This window comes from Mastomys coucha, unplaced genomic scaffold (assembly GCF_008632895.1).
Source record: "Mastomys coucha isolate ucsf_1 unplaced genomic scaffold, UCSF_Mcou_1 pScaffold20, whole genome shotgun sequence".
In the NCBI taxonomy this organism is placed as follows: Eukaryota; Metazoa; Chordata; class Mammalia; order Rodentia; family Muridae; genus Mastomys; species Mastomys coucha.
In genome coordinates, this window is record NW_022196903.1 from 37,443,058 (window position 1) to 37,462,345 (window position 19,288).

At 40.2% G+C, this 19,288-nt stretch overlaps 2 protein-coding genes across 2 annotated transcripts; both read left to right on the forward strand.

Moving 5' to 3' along the window:
* The first annotated feature begins 3,067 nt into the window (after positions 1-3,067).
* LOC116098080 (taste receptor type 2 member 143) lies at positions 3,068-4,135 on the forward strand. The gene has a single exon (XM_031380826.1). The coding sequence runs from the start codon at positions 3,155-3,157 to the stop codon at positions 4,133-4,135; it is 981 nt and encodes a 326-aa protein (XP_031236686.1). The 5' UTR covers positions 3,068-3,154.
* Positions 4,136-8,455: 4,320 nt separating this feature from the next.
* On the forward strand, positions 8,456-9,586 carry Tas2r60 (taste 2 receptor member 60). The gene has a single exon (XM_031380827.1). It carries the CDS (start codon positions 8,598-8,600, stop codon positions 9,561-9,563), a length of 966 nt encoding a protein of 321 aa, XP_031236687.1. The 5' UTR covers positions 8,456-8,597; the 3' UTR covers positions 9,564-9,586.
* Positions 9,587-19,288: the final 9,702 nt, after the last annotated feature.

Here is a 19,288-nt window from a genome sequence, read left to right on the forward strand (position 1 = left end):
CCTATCTCTAGCTCCTTCATTGGGGACCCTGTACTCAGTCCAATGGATGACTGTGAGCCTCTACTTCTGTATTAGTCGTATATTGTCAGAGCCTCTCAGGAGAGAGCTATATCAGGCTCCTGTCAGCCAGCACTTGCTGGCATCCACAATAGTATCTGGATTTGATGACTGAATATGGGAAGGATTCCCAGGTGGAGCAGTCTCTGGATTGTCCTTCCTTTAGTCTCTGCTCCATAGTTAGTCTCTGCAACTCCTTCCATGGGTATTTTATTCCCCCTTTTACTACCAGAGGACCCAGCTATACCACTCCTGAGCATATATCCAGAAGATGCTCCAACATGTAATAAGGATACATGCTCTATTATGTTTATAGCAGCCTTATTTATAATAGCCAGAAACTGGAAACAACCTAGATGTCCTTCAACAGAGGAATGAATACAGAAATTGTGGTACATCTACACAATGGAGTACTACTCAGCTATTAAAAACAATGAATTTATGAAATTCATAGGGAAATGGATGGATCTGGAGAATATCATCCTGAGTGAGGTAACCCAATCACAATAGAACACACATGGTATACATTCTCTGATAAGTAGATATTAAACCAGAAGATCGGGATCCACAAAGTACAATCCACACACCACAAGAAACTCAAGAAGGAAGACCAAAGTGTGGATACTTCATCCCTTCTTGAATAGCACATCTTTTAAGAAGATCTTTTAGATGGGGGCTAGAGAGATGTCTCAGTGGTTAAGAGCATTGACTGCTCTTGAAGAGGTCCTAAGTTTAATTCTCAGCAACCACATGGTGGCTCACAACCTTCTGTAATGGTATCCAATGCCCTCTTCTGGTGTGTCTGAAGACAGCTACACTGTACTCATATAAATAAAATGAATACATCTTTAAAAAAATAAGTACTTTAGAAGGAAATAATATACTGAAGTAACGTGTTTGCCAGTTAAGATGTGGCCACTAGTGTATTATGCCTCTCATAGGACTAACCAACTATTTTCTGACTAGATTTGGGGCTTATTATGCAGTAGGAATTTCTTGCCTATTTCTGTAAACGTGGCCAAAAGTCCATGTCTGTGGAGGTCATAGACTCGATCATGGAATATCAGACTGCTTTCTAAGTATTTGTACTTTATACCGAGAGATTTGTGCTGCTCTTGACATTGGTCAAAGAAGCTTCTTTTTGAAGTGGTTATAATTAATGCAGAGACTTTAATGCTAAAGAGCTGAGAATAAGTGACTGTGTGTGAGGCTCAGGTCTAAGCTGGGCATTTATACTCCTCTCCCTGACCCATGACTCAGAGAGAACATCAAGGAGGAAGTGATAGAAAGAATATAAGGGCTGGACATGGAGGACTGCAGTGAGACAAATATGATGGGCCTATTGCACCAGTGAAGTCATTGCAGCTGTGGTTACCTGCACAAAACCTTTGCAAAGTCAAGACACTCAAAACTTCAGCATGGCCAGAAGGGAGTCATAAAGTCCCGTCCTTAGTGGAGAAGCTCATTGGAGAGTCATTTATCTTCAGAGATGTGGCCATTGTTAGGTTGTCAGCGTAGCAGTGGAAGGCCCCATACCCATATCTCCATGTCCATATGGGAAGTACTACTTGAATATAGTTATATAAAGCAAGCAAGCACACTGAAAACTCTGAAGACATGAATTTGGGTGTGTGTGTGTGTGTGTGTTGTCAACATGTTGAGAGTGTTCTCCGGGAGTTGTAGGAAGGGAGTGGATATTGTAGGTTTTTGAGTGCAGTGGCAGAATACTGAGGGGGTCTTTAGGAAATCAGTTCTAATATGCAGGCTCAGATGAACTCTGTTTTGTAACAAAACTAATTGTTGAATACAGTAAAACAGGGCTTTTTATGATTTTTTTGTTTGCTCCATAAGTTGGTAACATAACTCCATCGGTTATTTTATAACCTTTCGGTAGTATAACCTAAGGATAGCATGGACATGGAGGAAGGGAGAGGCACTTGGGAGATGTAGTATTTCGCCAGAGACTAAATCATATGGCTCTCTCTCTGTCCTTCCTTCAAGATCTCTGGGAAGGCTTCTTAAGGGAGGATAGGGCTACAGGAGAGATATGGTCAAGCATACGTGTTTTCGGGGACACTGCTTGGCTCTTGCGGCTATTTTCTCCTTTTCCTTTCCCTGGTTATCAGGAGCCATATCATAATATGATCAAAACACATTGTGCCCATGTATGAAATTCTCAAAAAAAAAAAAAAAAAAAAAAAAAAAAAAGAAACCATTCAACATTTCAATATGGATTGGGGAGGGGCTTGTGAAGCCCTACCCTCTACTGAGAGGCTGTTCTCATCTGGAAGATGTTGGGGGATGAAGAATCATTGTTTTTAATGTGTGTGTGTGTGGGGGGGGGGGGCTGGGCAGTGGTGGCGTACGCCTTTAATCCCAGCACTTGGGAGGCAGAGGCAGGTGGATTTCTGAGTTTGAGGCCAGCCTGGTCTACAGAGTGAGTTCCAGGACAGCCAGGGCTATATAGAGAAACCCTATATCAGAAAAACAAAAACAAACAAACAAACACAAAAGTATGTGTATGAATGTATGTTTATGTGAATATGTGTGTGTAAGTATATGTGTATGTGTGTGTGTATGTGTGTGAATGTGTGTTTATGTGAATGTGTGTGTGTGTATGTGTAAGTAGCCTGTACTTGATCGGATGGCCCTACATTCAGGTATATCCAGGCCATGCCAACTGGCTGTAGCAGGTTACTAAAAACAGGAGATATGAAGATGGGAGGATGTGTATGTGAGTGTTGAAGGAATGGAAGAGCGATTTACAGATATATATATATAATCAAGATACATTGTACACATGGGTGGAGTTGTTAAAGAATAAATGAAAACATTGTAAAGAAAAAGAGAGAGAGAGAAGGAGAAACAATATTCAAAACAGGGGTCTTGCCAACCACTCTATAGTATCTCCTGCTAACATTTGCCTGCACCTGCCTGTGGCACAGTAGGCAAATACAAGTTATACAAATTACGACAGATTATCATTGAACTGGGAACAATTTACATGTCTAGGGAGACTAATTATTATCATTCAAGTTCTAGGTATTGGAGCTTTGCTGCTAGGTGGGCTTATGCATGAATCAGGGTGAGAGTTTCAATGTTTTTGATCCTCAACAGTGGTTTGGCTGTAGATTCTTTTTTTTCCCCTGTAGCTGTGTCTCAGCACTCTGGAGCCTGTCTAAGCAGATCTCCCCTCAACAGGATGCCCTCCACACCCACATTGATCTTCATTATCATCTTTTGCCTGGTGTCATTGACCTCTATGTTGCAGAATGGCTTCATGATGATTGTACTGGGCAGAGAGTGGATAAGGACCCGGGCACTGACAGCAGTTGACATGATTGTGGCCTCTCTTGCTTCCTCCCGGTTCTGCTTACATGGGATAGCCATCCTGACAAATCTCTTGGCCTCTTTTGATTTTTGTTACCAAGCGAACCTTATTGGCATCCTCTGGGACTTCACTAACACTCTCATTTTTTGGCTTACTGCCTGGCTTGCCGTCTTCTACTGTGTGAAGATTTCTTCTTTCTCCCACCCTGTCCTCTTTTGGCTCAAGTGGAGGATTTCCCAGTTAGTTCCCAGGCTGCTGGTGGTATCTCTCATTATGAGTGGCTTGTCAGCTGTCATTTCAGCCACTGGGAACATCAGGGCCCATCAGATGACCATCTCCCAAGGTGGAAACTGCACCTTTGGTCACACGTCACTGGACTTCTATCATAACTATTACCTGTCTTATATAGTGCTCATGTGGTTCATTCCTTTCTTCCTGTTTCTAGTGTCCATTATCTTGCTCATGTTCTCACTGTACCGGCATGTGGAAAAGATGAGGGGCCATAGGTCTGGGCCTTGGGATCCCCATTCTCAGGCACATACCCTGGCTCTGAAATCCCTTATCTTCTTCTTCATCTTCTATATATTTTTTTTCCTGGCTCTGGTAATTTCAAGTACAAAAAGGAAAACCATGCAGAGTTACTATTGGGCCGGAGAAGTCATCATCTACACAGGCATCTTTTTGAAGTCCATCATCCTGGTGTTTAGCAACCCCAAGCTGAGAAAGGCCCTGAAGATGAGATTTTAGTGTATATGTGCTGCTTGATCATAGCTTCGAAGGCCTTGGACTAAAGGTGTCTCTGTTCTCAAGTGATCAGTATCAGTGCTGACAAATGAGCTCATTTCCTTACTTCTTTTTAATTTCTTTCATGTACCACATGTTCTTTTTCTAACTTTCTGTGTTCCTATTGTCTCCTTATTTATGTTAGTTCCTGGTCTGAGTTCCAAATCATCAAGGCATTGCTTAGCCAAAGGCCTTAGTTCCTTGGAGGCTCCAGGGACTCTATGAAGGCTACCCAGGTCATATTCTTCAAGCCTCATTTCTGTCTGTACTCCATTTATGAAGACACGTGACCAGTATCAGTTGTTTTCAGGGCAAGGATTCCTGCAGGCCACCCACCTTGTGACCGCAGCTGTCCTTCTCAACTAAGTCCTGACTCTTTTCAATAGCTTTCTTCTACCTTTCTCTTCTTTTCCTCCCTTTTCTTTTTTCTTTTTAACCAGTCTTCACCATCCTTATAATGTGTACCCTGACTAAAGCTGATTCCACCACAAGACCCATTTCAGATTGATCTAGGAGACTGAGGGCAGGAAGAGCTCGTGCTACTATAGGTCCTGTCTACAATTTCATGTCTAACAGAGTTGCATTATATGATGTGAAAAGATTTTTAGGTTTTGGCCAATGAAGACAGATGGAAAACAAAGGAGATTCTTAGATTTTTGTTTTGTTTTCTGGTTGTGCTGGACATCCAGCCCAGGGTACTGCCCTCCCTGGATGAGGACTTTAAGATGGAACTATATCCTAATACCTTGGGTTTTTGAGATGACTTCTTTTTTTGGGGGGGGGGTGGTTTGAGACAGGGTTTCTCTGTATAGGCTTCACTGTCATGGAACTCACTCTGTAGACCAGGCTGGCCTCGAACTCAGAAATCCACCTGCCTCTGCCTCCCAAGTGCTGGGATTAAAGGCATGCGCCACCAATGCCTGGCAAGTTGACTTCTTATAAAGCTCAGGCTGATCAGAATCTTCCTGCCTCAGCCACTAAACTACATGATAACTATTAATTTTGATAATCTTAGCCCTCTTGTTTATGCTTGCTCAGGGGTATTTCCTGTATGTTGGTGCTCAGGTTCGCTTTCTCCAGGCTGGAACTTGTGAAAAGTGACATACTGGGAGTGCAAAGAGAAATGTGGCAATTTTAACTTTTATCTTAAACTACCATCTTTTTTTGTTTATTTGGTTGTTTTTTTTTTTTTTTTTCGAGACAGGGTTTCTCTGTGTAGCATCCCTGGCTGTTCTGGAACTCACTCTGTAGACCAGGCTGGTCTCAAACTCAGAAATCCACCTGCCTCTGTCTCCCAAGTGCTGGGATTAAAGGCGTGGGCCACCACTGCCCAAATTACCATCTTTTCGTGTGTGTGTTTTACTATATACATAACACAATGATGAAGCAGGGCATGAATATATTTAATTAATATGCATATGGCTGTCTCTGTCTTCATTGGTTTAGGCTCTGTATCAGAATATAATAGACCATGTGACTATTTCTCACAGGGCTAGAATGTGTGGTGCCAACATGGTTGGGCTCTGGTGATTGCCTTCTTTCTAGTTGCAAGCATTTATCTGTACACTAATACAGCAGAGAAGAATCTGGGGTTCTTTTACAGCCCGACTTCTTCACTAGAGACACTATCATGACCTCAAGCGAATCCCTGACGGATCTCAAGCATATCTGGCCATACCTACTATAACTGCATTTCTTTTAAAATTTCTCTCTCTCTCTCTCTCTCTCTCTCTCTCTCTCTGTCTCTGTCTCTCTATCTGTGTGTGTGTGTGTGTGTCTGTGTGTTTTTACTGCCCTCTCTGTTGCTTTATTCTTATGACATACAGCATGGCATTTTATTCATCCCAGCGTTGCTGAACTATGTGTGTTGGGAGGGAGGCCACATGACACAGTAGGTTTTCAGAAGACAGCTTTCAGAAAGATTCTCTCTTCCAATATATGGGTCTTGGGGATGGGACTCAGGTCGTTAGGCTTGGCAGCAAGTGCCTTTCATTCCTAAATTATGTCGCTAATCTCTCTGAAACTGTCTAAGCATTCTTGGGATGAACAGGATGATACATATCATTTAAAAGACAGCACACAGGGCAGTGTTTGCTCTTTTAATCTGTTCAATGCAGAGTACCTAGTTGAGCATTTCTAGCCAGAACAGCTATTCTAGATTCCTATCAAGCTATTTTCATATTTACATTTATAAAAACTATAAAAAAATGAAATTATCACTTTTGTGTCAATCTGAAAGCTAAATCTAAATAGGAGAAAGCAAAATGCCACAAATCCAAGCAGTGATGAAAATTACCATAGATTATGAGGCAGAAGAGATGACTCAGTGGATAAGAGCACATACTGCTCTTGCGGAGGACCCAGGTTCAGTTTCTAGCACCCACTTAGTAGCTCACAACCATCTGAAGCTCCACTTCCAAGGGATCTGATGCCCTCTTCTGACTTTTATGGGCAGCAGACATGCACATAGCACATATATACATATTTATGCAAAACACTCCTACATATGAAATAAAGTAAATATTAAAAACACACCAAAAATTATATATTTAAATAAAGATGACTACTCATCTTCTTTAATGAATTTAATTTACACATAATATAGGTACAGCAAATGTTTGTGGTTTATTATTTCTGCGTGAAAGCACTTTGACAGCAACTAATTCCCTGTTATAGCCCAATGCTATTCATAGCATTATTATCTAATAGGAGAGGCTTACAAATAGTTGTTAAATCAATTGAGGTTGATTATACATCTTTAGTCTTATGAGGCATTGATGGTCTAGGAGGTAGAAGGAAAAGATAGAAGTTTTCCATACTGCAAGGTCTGTGGCTGCCCAAAATCCAGAGTTCAAAGACCCAGTTTGCTTCATTTCTCTAGGTTCAAGTAGAAAATGGTTGAAACTTAGCTAAAGAAACTAGGACACAAAGAAGGAACCTGAAGCTTATCTGATACCTCCCCCCCCACACACACACCCAGGCTGGTGGTCACACTGAGGTTACATATTGTCAATCATGCTTGGATTTTTCCGTAACTGTTGGGGAGACAAACTAAGATCCTCATATCTGTGTGACAAGCACTTACTGAGCCATTTCTTGAGTCATAGTAATTGCTTTTTAACTTATTATATAAATTTAACTTAAATTTATTTGTGTGTGTGTGTGTGTGTGTGTGCTCCTGTGCTCTCAAAAAGGTGTTCATGTAGAGGCCTGAGGGCAACTTTGTGGTGCTGGTTCTTTCCTTCCACCTTTGTGTGGTTTCCAAGAAAGGAACTCAGGTCTTCAGGTTTGTTGGCAAGTACTTTGATCTACTGTACTATTTAGCAAGTCCCATGACTTTAAAGGAAGAGGGATCTAGCTGGAATCAGTAGTTGCTAAGGTTGAAGCAGATAGAAGTATAAATTACGTTGCTAACTAGGGTGAGAGAGGCTGGTCGTGGCATTAGTGCTTGCTCTTCTGCTGTGACTTAAGTGCGATTTAGATACGGGTCTTCCTCTGTAACTTGAGATAAAAGAAAACTGGTTTCTTTCATCTATGAAATTCATCTGATTTCTTCATGCAGCCAAATCCAGACTTCGAGGAAAGTCTCTGCATTAGAACAAATACTTTTCATATTATAGAGGTGGGCATGAAGAAATCAAGGTGCTCCCTGGCATGCTCAAATGCTCATAGCAAGGAGTGGGACTTGGGTTGAAGCCTGGCTGTTGGCCAGGGCTCTCTCTGCCTGACCCATTGGTTTCTAGCTGTCTTGGTGAGATGCCATTGCAAAACCCACTGCTAACTGAATATCATCTATATTCTTGTTAGAAATTCCCTGCTTCATTCTATGTAATTGCCTCTTCTGCTCTATTCTGTTATGCTGAATCCTCGACTGATTGGAACTTGAGCTAAACCTTCTCAGGAGGGCTTTGGATCTGTTTCTGTCTCTCTGTCAAAGGGATGTTCTTACTGTATCTCTTTCAGAGGATTGCTGTAAGAACTAAATATTTTGAGGGTATCTAGAACAATGTCTAGAACCTAACAAGCACCTCTCACCTCCATCATGGACATGAGCTCCAATATTCAGTAGGGTGCATGCCCTTTGGATTTCATTACCAAGCAGCCCCAGGTGTGTGGTCTTAAGTATCAGTTTAGAGAACCATAACTGCCTATGTAAGAGACACCATATGCAAGGGCCTGATACATTATTCACACTGATGTTGACAATGGGTAGGGGATAGGAAAGAGAGCAGGCAAATTCACAGGCACGCAGGGGGAGACTTTGGAAACTTAGCCTTGGCAATATTTGCATCTGTTCTGAAGAGAAGAAAACTTTTTATCCTTCTCAGAAAGCCTGCATCCTCAACTCTGGCTTTACTTCTCTACTCAGAGCTTGTGGAGAGACAAACGCATTGGAGAGACTTTTTAGAGCAACAAACCACCCGCCATGGGACTCATCACATCTACAGGGGAAATGAGCACAAGCCATACAGTTTTGGGATGTAAGACTACTGATAAGACAGTCATCACTTTATTTATCATTTTAGTCGTTTTGTGCCTGGTGGCAGTGGTAGGCAATGGATTTATCATTATAGCATTGGGCATGAAATGGTTGCTCCGGAGAACACTGTCAGCTCATAATAAGTTACTGATCAGTCTAGCAGTCTCTCGCTTCTGTCTCCAATATGTGGTGATAGGTAAGAATATTTATATTTTCCTGAATCCAATGATCTTCCCATACAACCCTGTAATGCAACTCATAAATTTAATGTGGGACTTCTTGACTGCTGCAACCATCTGGTTCTGCTCTTTGCTAGGTTTCTTTTATTGTGTGAAAATTGCAACCTTAACCCATCCTGTCTTTGTCTGGCTAAAGTACAGGTTGCCTGGGTGGGTACCATGGATGCTGCTCAGTGCTGTGGGGATGTCGAGCTTAACTAGTATCCTGTGTTTCATAGGCAATTATATCTTATATCAGAACTATGCACGGAGTGGCCATCAACCCTGGAATGTCACTGGGAATAGTTTAAGACACTCAATGGAGAAATTCTACTTCCTTTCCATAAAAATAATTATGTGGACAATTCCTACTGTTATATTTAGTGTCTTCATGAGTTTGCTCCTTGTATCTTTGGTAAGACACATGAAGAAGACTTGCTTGGCCCTTTCAGAACTTCGGGATGTTTGGACACAGGCTCACTTCAAAGCTCTTCTTCCTCTGCTCTCCTTCATCTTCCTTTTCATCTCCTGTTTTCTGTCACTGGTACTCAGCTCTGCCAGCAATACACCTTATCAGGAATTCAGATACTGGATGTGGCAGGTGGTGATTCACTTGTGCACAGTGATACACCCCATTGTTATACTCTTCAGCAACCCTGTTTTGAGAGTGGTGATAAAGAGGGGCTGCTGCTGAAGCTATGGGACAACCTGAATGACAGTTGATGATAATCCTTAGACAGTGGAACAGAAGGCATGAGAGCAAAGGACACAGTTTCTTTTTTTGTTGTTACATTTGATATCTACTCCCACTTTATTACATGATATATGAATAATGTTAGTGCATGGGATTCAAAATGGGCTCCAAGATCCTGAAAGTGACCAGGCAGTGGTGACACATACCTTTAATCTCAGCACTTGGGAAGCAGAGACAGGAGGATTTCTGAGTTCAAGGCCAGCATGGTCTACAGAGTGAGTTCCAGGGCAGCACAGAGAAACCCTGTCTCAAAAAAAAAAAATCCTGAATGTGAGCTAGTGTCACCATGTTATCTGTGAGACTTGATGTAATCAGAGGACCTGAAAGCTATGACATTCCCTGTGATAAATGTATCTCTTGGATATTAAAATTATTGGCTTGGAGCTGGGTGATGAGACCCTGACACACCACATGATATTTCATGCGCTGAGTGAGACTGAAGATGGTTAAAACTTCCTTTTGCCTCTGGATGCATCCTATGGACCACCCTTTCCTTTTTGCTACTTCTCACAACTTTAGTCATTTGCCATGGAGGTTTCTTTCTGTCTTCAGAGACAAAGCTAAGACACTCCCTGATTTGAATTCAATAGACAGACCTCGGTATAGTTTGTATTTGGGTACAGCAGTATGGGTCATCCTGAATACTTACATTCTCAAATGACCTGATACCCTTCCGAAAGCCCAGGGTCTTGGATCTCTTTATTGTTGAAATTCTCTCCAATGGCCTGGTTTTGAGTCTTTTCTGTAAATGTCAAGGTTGTGGGTCACATTTACCTTCTTTTGTGTTGATACAGAAATGTACTGAAGTTTTTGATATGAGCAAGATCTCCTTATTATTCTGGAACATATGTTTAAGAGCAGAAAGACTCTTGGTTTAATGAGGAACTGCACACTGCATCTCTGCTTTTAATTCCTTTTCAAGTCTTCGCTACACTCAGTTATCCCTTGAACAGTTCAAACTGACATCTCTCAATTTCAGGTCCTGTTAGCATCTCTCAGACAGCATTACTTTCTGTTTGTGACTGCTCCTCACAGCTCCTCTGCATTAGAAGACAAATTCCTGCTTTTTGGGTTTTCCAGACTGTCATTTGTACACATAGCCACATTTCTTCTTTCCAGTCCGTCAACTAAGACAACACACAAAGTTTCAGCCGGTCCTTCTTTATTACTCTTTTCTTCAACAAATACTCTTCTAACATTTCCTTTCTGAAAAACAAAACCATCCCTTCCCATAACTTCCCCACGATGGGCCATCTGCCAATCAGCCCCTTGCTGAGCATCCTCTGTGGTCTTTCATGGCATGCCTCTGTCACTCCCTGTGAAGTGTGTTTCTGAAGGACATGTGATTGCCTATTCATTTCAAATGATGTCAGCCCTTACCCTCCTATGGTTTTTGGTATATGACTCTCTTGATAGCAAATGGTTTCTTAAGAAAGGTGACTTTTTTTAAAAAAAAAAACAAAAGTTCTAAGTAATCTTTGTAAAGAGTTAAAAAAGATTGTAAATATGGTTAGCTTGTTATTATCCAGGCCCTTTATCTTCTGAAATCCAGTCCAATCCCCCTCCTTTCGGCTGTCAGCACTCACAAGATGTTATGTTTGCCCCGAGGCAGGGGATTACCAAAGTCTAAACCTGTATGTCCCCCCACTTGCTGACCATTATTACCTGACCTTTCACGAGCACTTCATATACAGCAAAGTTAGATTTCTTCTTCCTCTCTTCTGTGTCCTTTTCTGTGAGCTCTCTTCATTGGCCTGGTGCCTTTATTATGCCACCACATTAATGGGGGAAAGTCAGGCTCCTGACTTTTCATTCCTCATTTGCTATCTGAACAAAACCAGCCCAAGGACAGCATTGTGGATATGCTGGTGTGGACAGGGGAAATTCCACATTGTTCCTTCCCGAGGTGAAGAACTACAAGTGGTTAATGAGTACCAAGAGAGGGAGACTCAGTTGTCTCCAGGGATGAACTTTATGAAGGTTGTGTAATCCCAAGGTGTCAGCCCCAGACACATGCACAAATGAGCAAAACTGAATGGACTGTAAGTTTAATATATAAACAAGGTATGTGTGTGTGTGTGTGTGTGTGCGCGTGTACACAGAAATAACTAAGGAAAAGATCAAGAATTTTGGATTGGGGACAAGGGTAAAATTGGAGGTAGAAGATGAAGCAACAGGAGTAAAGTAATTGCATTGTTTATATCCATGTCTAGTTTTATGTTGGTTTGATACAAACTAGAGTCATCTGAGAGGAGGGAACCTCAAATGAGAAAATGCCTCCATAATATCTGGTTGTACCCAGGCCTATAGGGCATTTTCTTAATTAATGAGAAGGCCCAACCCATTGTGAATGGTTCCATCCCTGGGTTCATGGTCCTAGGTTCGATAAGAAAGCAGGCTGAGTAAGCAATGAGGAACAAGACAGTAAGCAACACTCTTCCTCCATCAGTTCCTGCCTCCAGGTTCCTCCCCTGCTTGAATTCCTGTCCTGACTTCCTTCATTGCCAATCAGCAATATGGAAGTGTAAGCCAAATAAGCTCTTTCCTCCTCTAGTTGCTTTAGGTCATGTTATTTCATACCAGCAATAGCAACCCAAAGTAAGACACTCATGTGTGAAGATTTCAAAAGAAAAAAAGGCAAAACTATTTTTTTTTAAAAAAAGAATGCTCATATATGCCCCTGTGATCCCAAGCTGCACAAGACAGTCTACCATGGAGTAATGGAGAATGAGCCCAAGATGAAACTGGTGAGGTTATCAGTGAAACCAGTTCCTGAAGAGGGAAATGATTAAGTCTTAAAAATGAAAGTGCAAGCAAAAGGGAAAAGGAGCAGTTGGGGAGATGGTTCACCAGGTAAGAGTACTTGCTTCAAAGACATGAAGATCTGAGTTCATATCTCCAGCACCCACATAAGAATTTGGGTGTGACCACTTCTGTGCCTGTGGACCCAGTACCCTGTAGGGCTCGACAAGAGCTTGCTGGGGCTTGCTGGCTACCATGTTAAGCCCAGGATCAGTGAAAGAAATTGTTTCAAGGGAGTAAGGTGGAGAGTGGTAGAGCGGGACACCTGACACCCCCTCTAGCTTCTGTGAGCTCATACACGTATGAACACACACACACACACACACACTCATTAGTTGTTTTCCTACTAGTTCCATAGCACCATATATATATGTATATGGTGTATATGTATATTTATATGTATATGTGTATGTATATATGTGTGTGTGGGTGTAATATTAAATTACTACTTGGTGGACTTTAGAAATAGCTCATCAGTACTTAAGGTATTAATAAGTTATGTTATCTTAAAATTTTCCTTCACATACATACTTTCAAAAGATTTATTTGTTTATGTGTTGGAGTGTTTTGCCTTCATGTATATGTATACCATGTGTATGCAGAGCCTGTGGAGGCCAGAAGATGGCATGAGACCCTTAGAGAACTGGAGTTACAAACAATTGCGAGTTGTCATGTAGGTTCTGGGAATCAAATCAGGGTCCTCTTCAAGAGCAGCAAGGGCTCTTAACCACTGAGCCATCTCTCCAGAAGCCTATATACTTTTTGGAGGTAGGGTCTCATGTAGCTCAGCGAGGCAGGTCTATTATGGAGCTAAAGATAACCTCTTGTCTTTACTTCCAAATGTTGAATTGTTCTTATGATGGAAATGGGCAAGTTGTTAAAGAAACATTGATTAAAAAGAAATAATACAATACGTGGCTTCTTAGATTGTTTTCAGTACCTGTGTTGATAATTATGTATGAATTGAAATATTTCTCAATACCACCAATAAATTATCAATTATGAAAGGAAACAACCTAGCCTCAGGCATTTTATTATCGCAACACTATCTGGACTAAGTTGACTACGATTGCCAAACTAATCTCTGGAAGGCAAAGCTCTGATCTATTTCAAGAATACCTAACCAATTAGAGAAAGGACCAATGGAGCTGAGGGGTTTGCAGCCCCTTAGGACGAACAACAATATGAACTAACTAGTACCCTCAGAGCTCCCAGGGTCTCAACTACCAACCAAGGACTGCACATGGAGGGGTCTGATTGTTCAGGCAGTATGTGTATAGTAGAGGATTGCAAAATCGATCATCAATAGGAGGAGAGGACCTCGGCCCTGTGAAGGTTCTGTGCCCCAGTGTAGGGGAATGCCAGGGCCAGAAAGTGGGAGAGGGCAGAGTGGCAGGCATGGGGAAGGGGGAGGCAACAGGGGTTTGTTTTTGTTGTTTTTGTTTGTTTCTTTGTTTTTTGGAGGGGAAACTGGGAATGGAGAAATTTGCATGTAAATAAAGAAAATATCTAAAATTAAAAAAAAAAAAAAGAATACCTAACCATATCTTAATACCTATCAGGGAAAACACAGACCTTTGAACTTGACATTCAAGTACCTCTACAGTCTGATAACAGCTTCCAGGAGAATCCTATGTTTCAGTGAATCTGGATTGTCATTATGATGAGTGAACCTGAAGTTTCCTCTCTGATGCTGGCATGTGTTCCTCTATCACATGTGCCTGTTACAATCGTTTTCAAGATTTTGTACTTTTCTTTGACTTTTAAACGTTGGCCCACAGGCCTTTTTTCCAACTGAAGCCTTTTTGGATGCTTCCCAAGCTTTGATCTTTCCCACTTTTGAGGATACCTAGTTGGTATTCCCCAGTTGTGACCTGAATTCTACCTCATGGTCCCGTTATTTGTTTGCTGTGTCCTCCCTAGGAGATATTAACTTCTTGAAGGAATGGGTGATTCATGCTTTTGCATACATCCTCTGCAGTGCTTATAAGCACTTGTTGCCTTAAACAGATGGGCTATTGCACCTGAAAACTAGGTATGACACACATATATTTGCCTGCACATTTATATGTGGGCTGTCTGTAACTCAATGCCTAGGTTTAAACTATAACCCTTTTATTAAATCACTAGCTTGCTTTCTAAACCTTTGTTTAATTTTCTATTTGATGTACTATAGAAGAATAATAAATGTATAAATGAGAATGAATGTACCATTTTCTGATGTCTTTCCATCCTTCTTTATTATATATTAGTGTGTTGCTAAGCAACTGTGCACCATCAGGCTATTAGTTACTTCATATGACATCTACATGAGAAGCCAGTTCTTGCCTTTGTTACTGACCCAGACTTCTTCTGCAAAGTGCCATAAAAAGCCTTCCTTTGTTCCTTTTCGTTTTCACATCATTAGCTAAGAGAAGCCCAGAATCGAAATGCCCTCCCCACAGGCACAAGTTCCTTTAGAGCTTAAACATATAGGAAAATATACAAGAACCAAAGTTTGCTGCATTTAAGAATGCCTAATGATAATTTGTTACTATCATCAACTTTTGTTCTCAGACCAATTTTTGCATATATTACACTGGTAACATCAATCATGCTCACTTACTGAGTATATAGTTTGTATAAGACATGAGGCTAGAATATTAACTTAGTAGATCTTCTATACGCTTGAATATTTGTTTGTTTATTTATATATATGAATGTTTTGCCTGAATGTAAGTAAAGGCCAGAAAAAGGAACTGGAGTTAGAGATGTTTGTGAGCTATCATGAGGGTGCTGGGAAGCAAACCCATGTCCTCTTCAAGATCAACAAGTGCTTTAAACCACTGAACTATCTCTCCAGCCCCTACATGCTTGACTTTTAAATATAATAGCAAAGTGGAAATTGCAGTCTAGTGTTATTAGTGTTATGGCCAGTCAGTAGTAAAAATGGATTTATTGACTACTAATATACTTAAAACAGTGCTGGCTGGGGATGTGGCTCAGTTAGATTACTTGCCTGCTATGTGCAAGGATTTGAGTTTGATTTTTAGGTACTGAATGGCCATCACTATCAGAGGGTACATAAGTGAAAAACCACTATAGGCAAACCATTGTAAGCCATGAGAAAAAGGACTATTTAACAGAACACCAGTAAATTAATGTTCCAACCTGGAAGATCAAAAATGAAGTCATTTCAGTATAATTTCAAAGTATATGATATTTAATATAAATGTTGCTTAAAAATTTAAAGCTCTGTTGATTTTCTTACTAATGGTTTAATTTGTTCCTTATATCTAATCCTATAAAATGCTATCTCTAAATTTTAAGGAGGCTTCTAATTCTCAGGAAGCTGAGGCAGTAGGTTGCTGTTAGCTAAAGGACAGCCTGGGTTCTATAGTGAGTTCCAGGTCTGCCTGGGCCACAGTGAGATACTGTTTGAAGATAACAAACCAATAAATCAATAAATAAAAAAGAAATGAATAATTTAAGGAAATGTTTCTATATATTCCCCATTGTATTGATGCTGTTACACAGTCTGTATATATTCTTCCATTACTTCAAATAGAGAAACTCTGCTTTCTTAAGACAAAGACCAGAAATGCCAATCATAATGAAAATATTTTCAGGAAAGTCATTACTAAAGCTTACTATAAGAATAAAACCTAAGAAAATTTGTGTGATCATTGCTAAACAACCTAGAATACATGAAAAAGTTTTAATACTACTTTTTGATAAACAATACATTTAGTAATATAAACATATTTATATTATCTGAAAACTTTTTTATATTAACTGAAAGCATGTTTTTTGAATCTAGAGACAGTCTTAAAAGTTCAAAAAATTTTAAGAATGACCATAACTGCCACTGTTTTCATTTTAGAAAATTCCTAAGTTAGAGAAAAAAAATTAGGTTATAGGCAATAGAAATGTGAAGGAAATTTAAAAAAATATTCATTTATTTGTTTGTTTATTTGTTTTATGCATGTGAGTGTTTTGCTTGTCTATATATTTGTCTAACACATGACTGGCTGGTGCTCAAGAGGTCAGAAGGTCATCAGATTTCCTGGAAGTGGAGTTAAATATGGTTGTGAATTACCATGTAGGTGTGGAAGACTAAAACCAGGTGTTCTCAACTGCTGAGCCATCTCTCCAGCCCAGAAAAAAATTGTGCAATTATGCATATAAAATTACATAAATATGATAATAGCCAGAACCTGGAAACAACCCAGATGTCCCTCAACAGAGGAATGGATACAGAAATTGTGGTACATCTACACAATGGAGTACTACTCAGCTATTAAAAACAATGAATTTATGAAATTCTTAGGGAAATGGATGGATCTGGAGAATATCATCCTGAGTGAGGTAACCCAATCACAAAAGAACATACATGGTATGCACTCTCTGATAAGTGGTTATTAGCCCAGAAGTTCGGAATACAGGAAGAACAACCCACAAACCACAAGAAACTCAAGAAGAAGGAAGACCAAAATGTGGACATTTCATTCCTTCTTAAAAGGGGGAACAAAATACCCACAGAAGGAGTTGCAGAGACTAACTATGGAGCAGAGACTGAAAGAAGGACAATCCAGCCTGATATAGCTGTCTTCTGAGAGGCTCTGACAGTACCCAACTAATACAAATGTAGAGGCTCACAGCCTTCCATTGAACTGAGTACAGGGTCCCCAGTGAAGGAGTTAGAGAAAGGAGCAAAGGAGCTGAAGGGTTTGCAGCCCCTTAGGATGAATAACAATATGAACTAACTAGTACCCTCAGGGCTCCCAGGGACTAAAGCACCAACCAAAGAGTACACATGGTGGGATTAATGGTTCCAGCAGCATATGTATAACAGAGGATAGCCAAGTTGGTCATCAGTGGGAGGAGAGGCCCTTGGTCCTGTGAAGGTTCTGTGCCCCAGTGTAGGGGAATGCCAGGGCCAGAAAGTGGGAGAGGGTAGGGTGGTGAGCAGGGGGAGAGGGGAGGGAACAGGGGTTTGTCTTTGTTGTTGTTGTTGTTTTTTTTTTTGGAGGGGAAACTGGGAAAGGAGATATCGTATGACATGTAAATTAAGAAAATATCTAATAAAATAAAAATAAAAAAATTGCATAAATATATATGGATAAAGTCATATGGGTAAAAATATAGACAAAGTCAAAGATGATCATAGAAGTTGAATGAAACCCAGAGGAAGATGGAGATTATACAGGCTCTCTCCTATCTTCAAAAATATTGTATAGTTTCACTATTTAAAAAATACACATAAAGAGAAACCCTGTCTCGAAAAACCAAAAAAAAAAAAAAATACACATAAACATAAACTTATAGAAAACTCAGTCCAGGACAGCAAACCTGTATAAATAATAGTTTAGTATAAGTTCAGTGTGGCTTCACCTACAATTTCAAATCAGAGGAAAATTCTGTCACTGATGTTAGAAAGATAGCTATCTGAAAAAAAAATTATCTTCCTTATCCTAAACTGTAAACAGGATAAACTCCAAATGTATCAGAGATTTTAACATCAGAAATGACACATGATTGCCAGGTGAAAATGGGACAGTAAACACCTTTGAAAAGCCAGGGGTGTGGAATGTCTCTTAAACTCATAGAAGAAATGATTGGTTCATAGCAGGGCTGGAGAGGTGGCTCAGCAGGTAAGAGCACTGACTGTTCTTCTAAAGGACCCCAATTCAATTCCCAGAACCCACATCGTAGCTCACAATTGCCTGTAATTCCTGTTCCAGGGAATCTGACAATCTCACACAGACATACATTCAGGAAGAAAACCAATTTACATAATTAATAAATAAATAAGCAAATTATTAAAAATATTTGTATGGCAAAATGTATAAAAATTACAAAACATCAAGTTAGGAGAATCCCTCCCATCTGTATTATAAAAAATAAAAAACCCTTAATCTTCAGTATATAAACAGGCCTTAGAAGTAAAAGAAAACTAAACAAAATAAGGAAAAGGAGAGCAATGATTGAATATGAAATTCACAGAGAGAAACAAAAGAAATATTTATAGTTAGTTGGGGAAATGTAAACTTAAGATTGTAGTCATACCACTTAAAAACTATCCATTTGTCAAACTTCCTAAACATTCACCAGATTTTCTTTTGCTAAGTTGTCAAGGAAACACTGCTCATATACATTACTGATGAGTGTATACATTGGTACAATATGTACAGAGGATAATTTGGCAATATGAAATTACGCCCTTTGATTCAGCAATCCTTACTGGGAGTTTGGTGCGGAGCACGCCTCTTCATATAGTTCATACCTCACCCTCTCAGACCTGCTGTGACTGGAATGAGCAATGAAAGGAGGTGGGGCCTGGTTGTTAGCAGATTTGCTAGTGCTTTGTAAGGAGTCCATTGTAGGCTCTGTAGAGAAAGAGTGGTCTGTCTTCTAGGATTGGAAGGAAGAGCTGACTCTGATGCTTAGGGAGACCTGGCACAATGTACAGGTCTATAGCGCGAGTTTTATTGGAATACACTCATGTATGTCCATCTCAGTTTTCTGGATTCTGCTCTCTCCAGATTTGTGTCCTGAGTTTTTCAGAGCATTAACATGACACCCAAACTCAGCCATTCTCTGTGTGGACTCATGTTTTGTGTCTCAGAAATCTCAGATTTACACTTATGTGTAAAAAGAGAAATTTTTTTTTTTCAGTATGACAGACATAAAAGCTTTTTGACCCTTTATCTGGATCTTGTATTGGACTTTAGAAGTTCCATACTAATTGCTTTCTCTTTGTCACATTTCTAGTACAATCAGAGTCACAACCTTGTCATCTGTCTATTCCACGAGCACAAGAATGACTTGCACATGCAGCACATGTACTGGTTTTGAGCTGACTCTGTGGGTGGGGTTGGGGC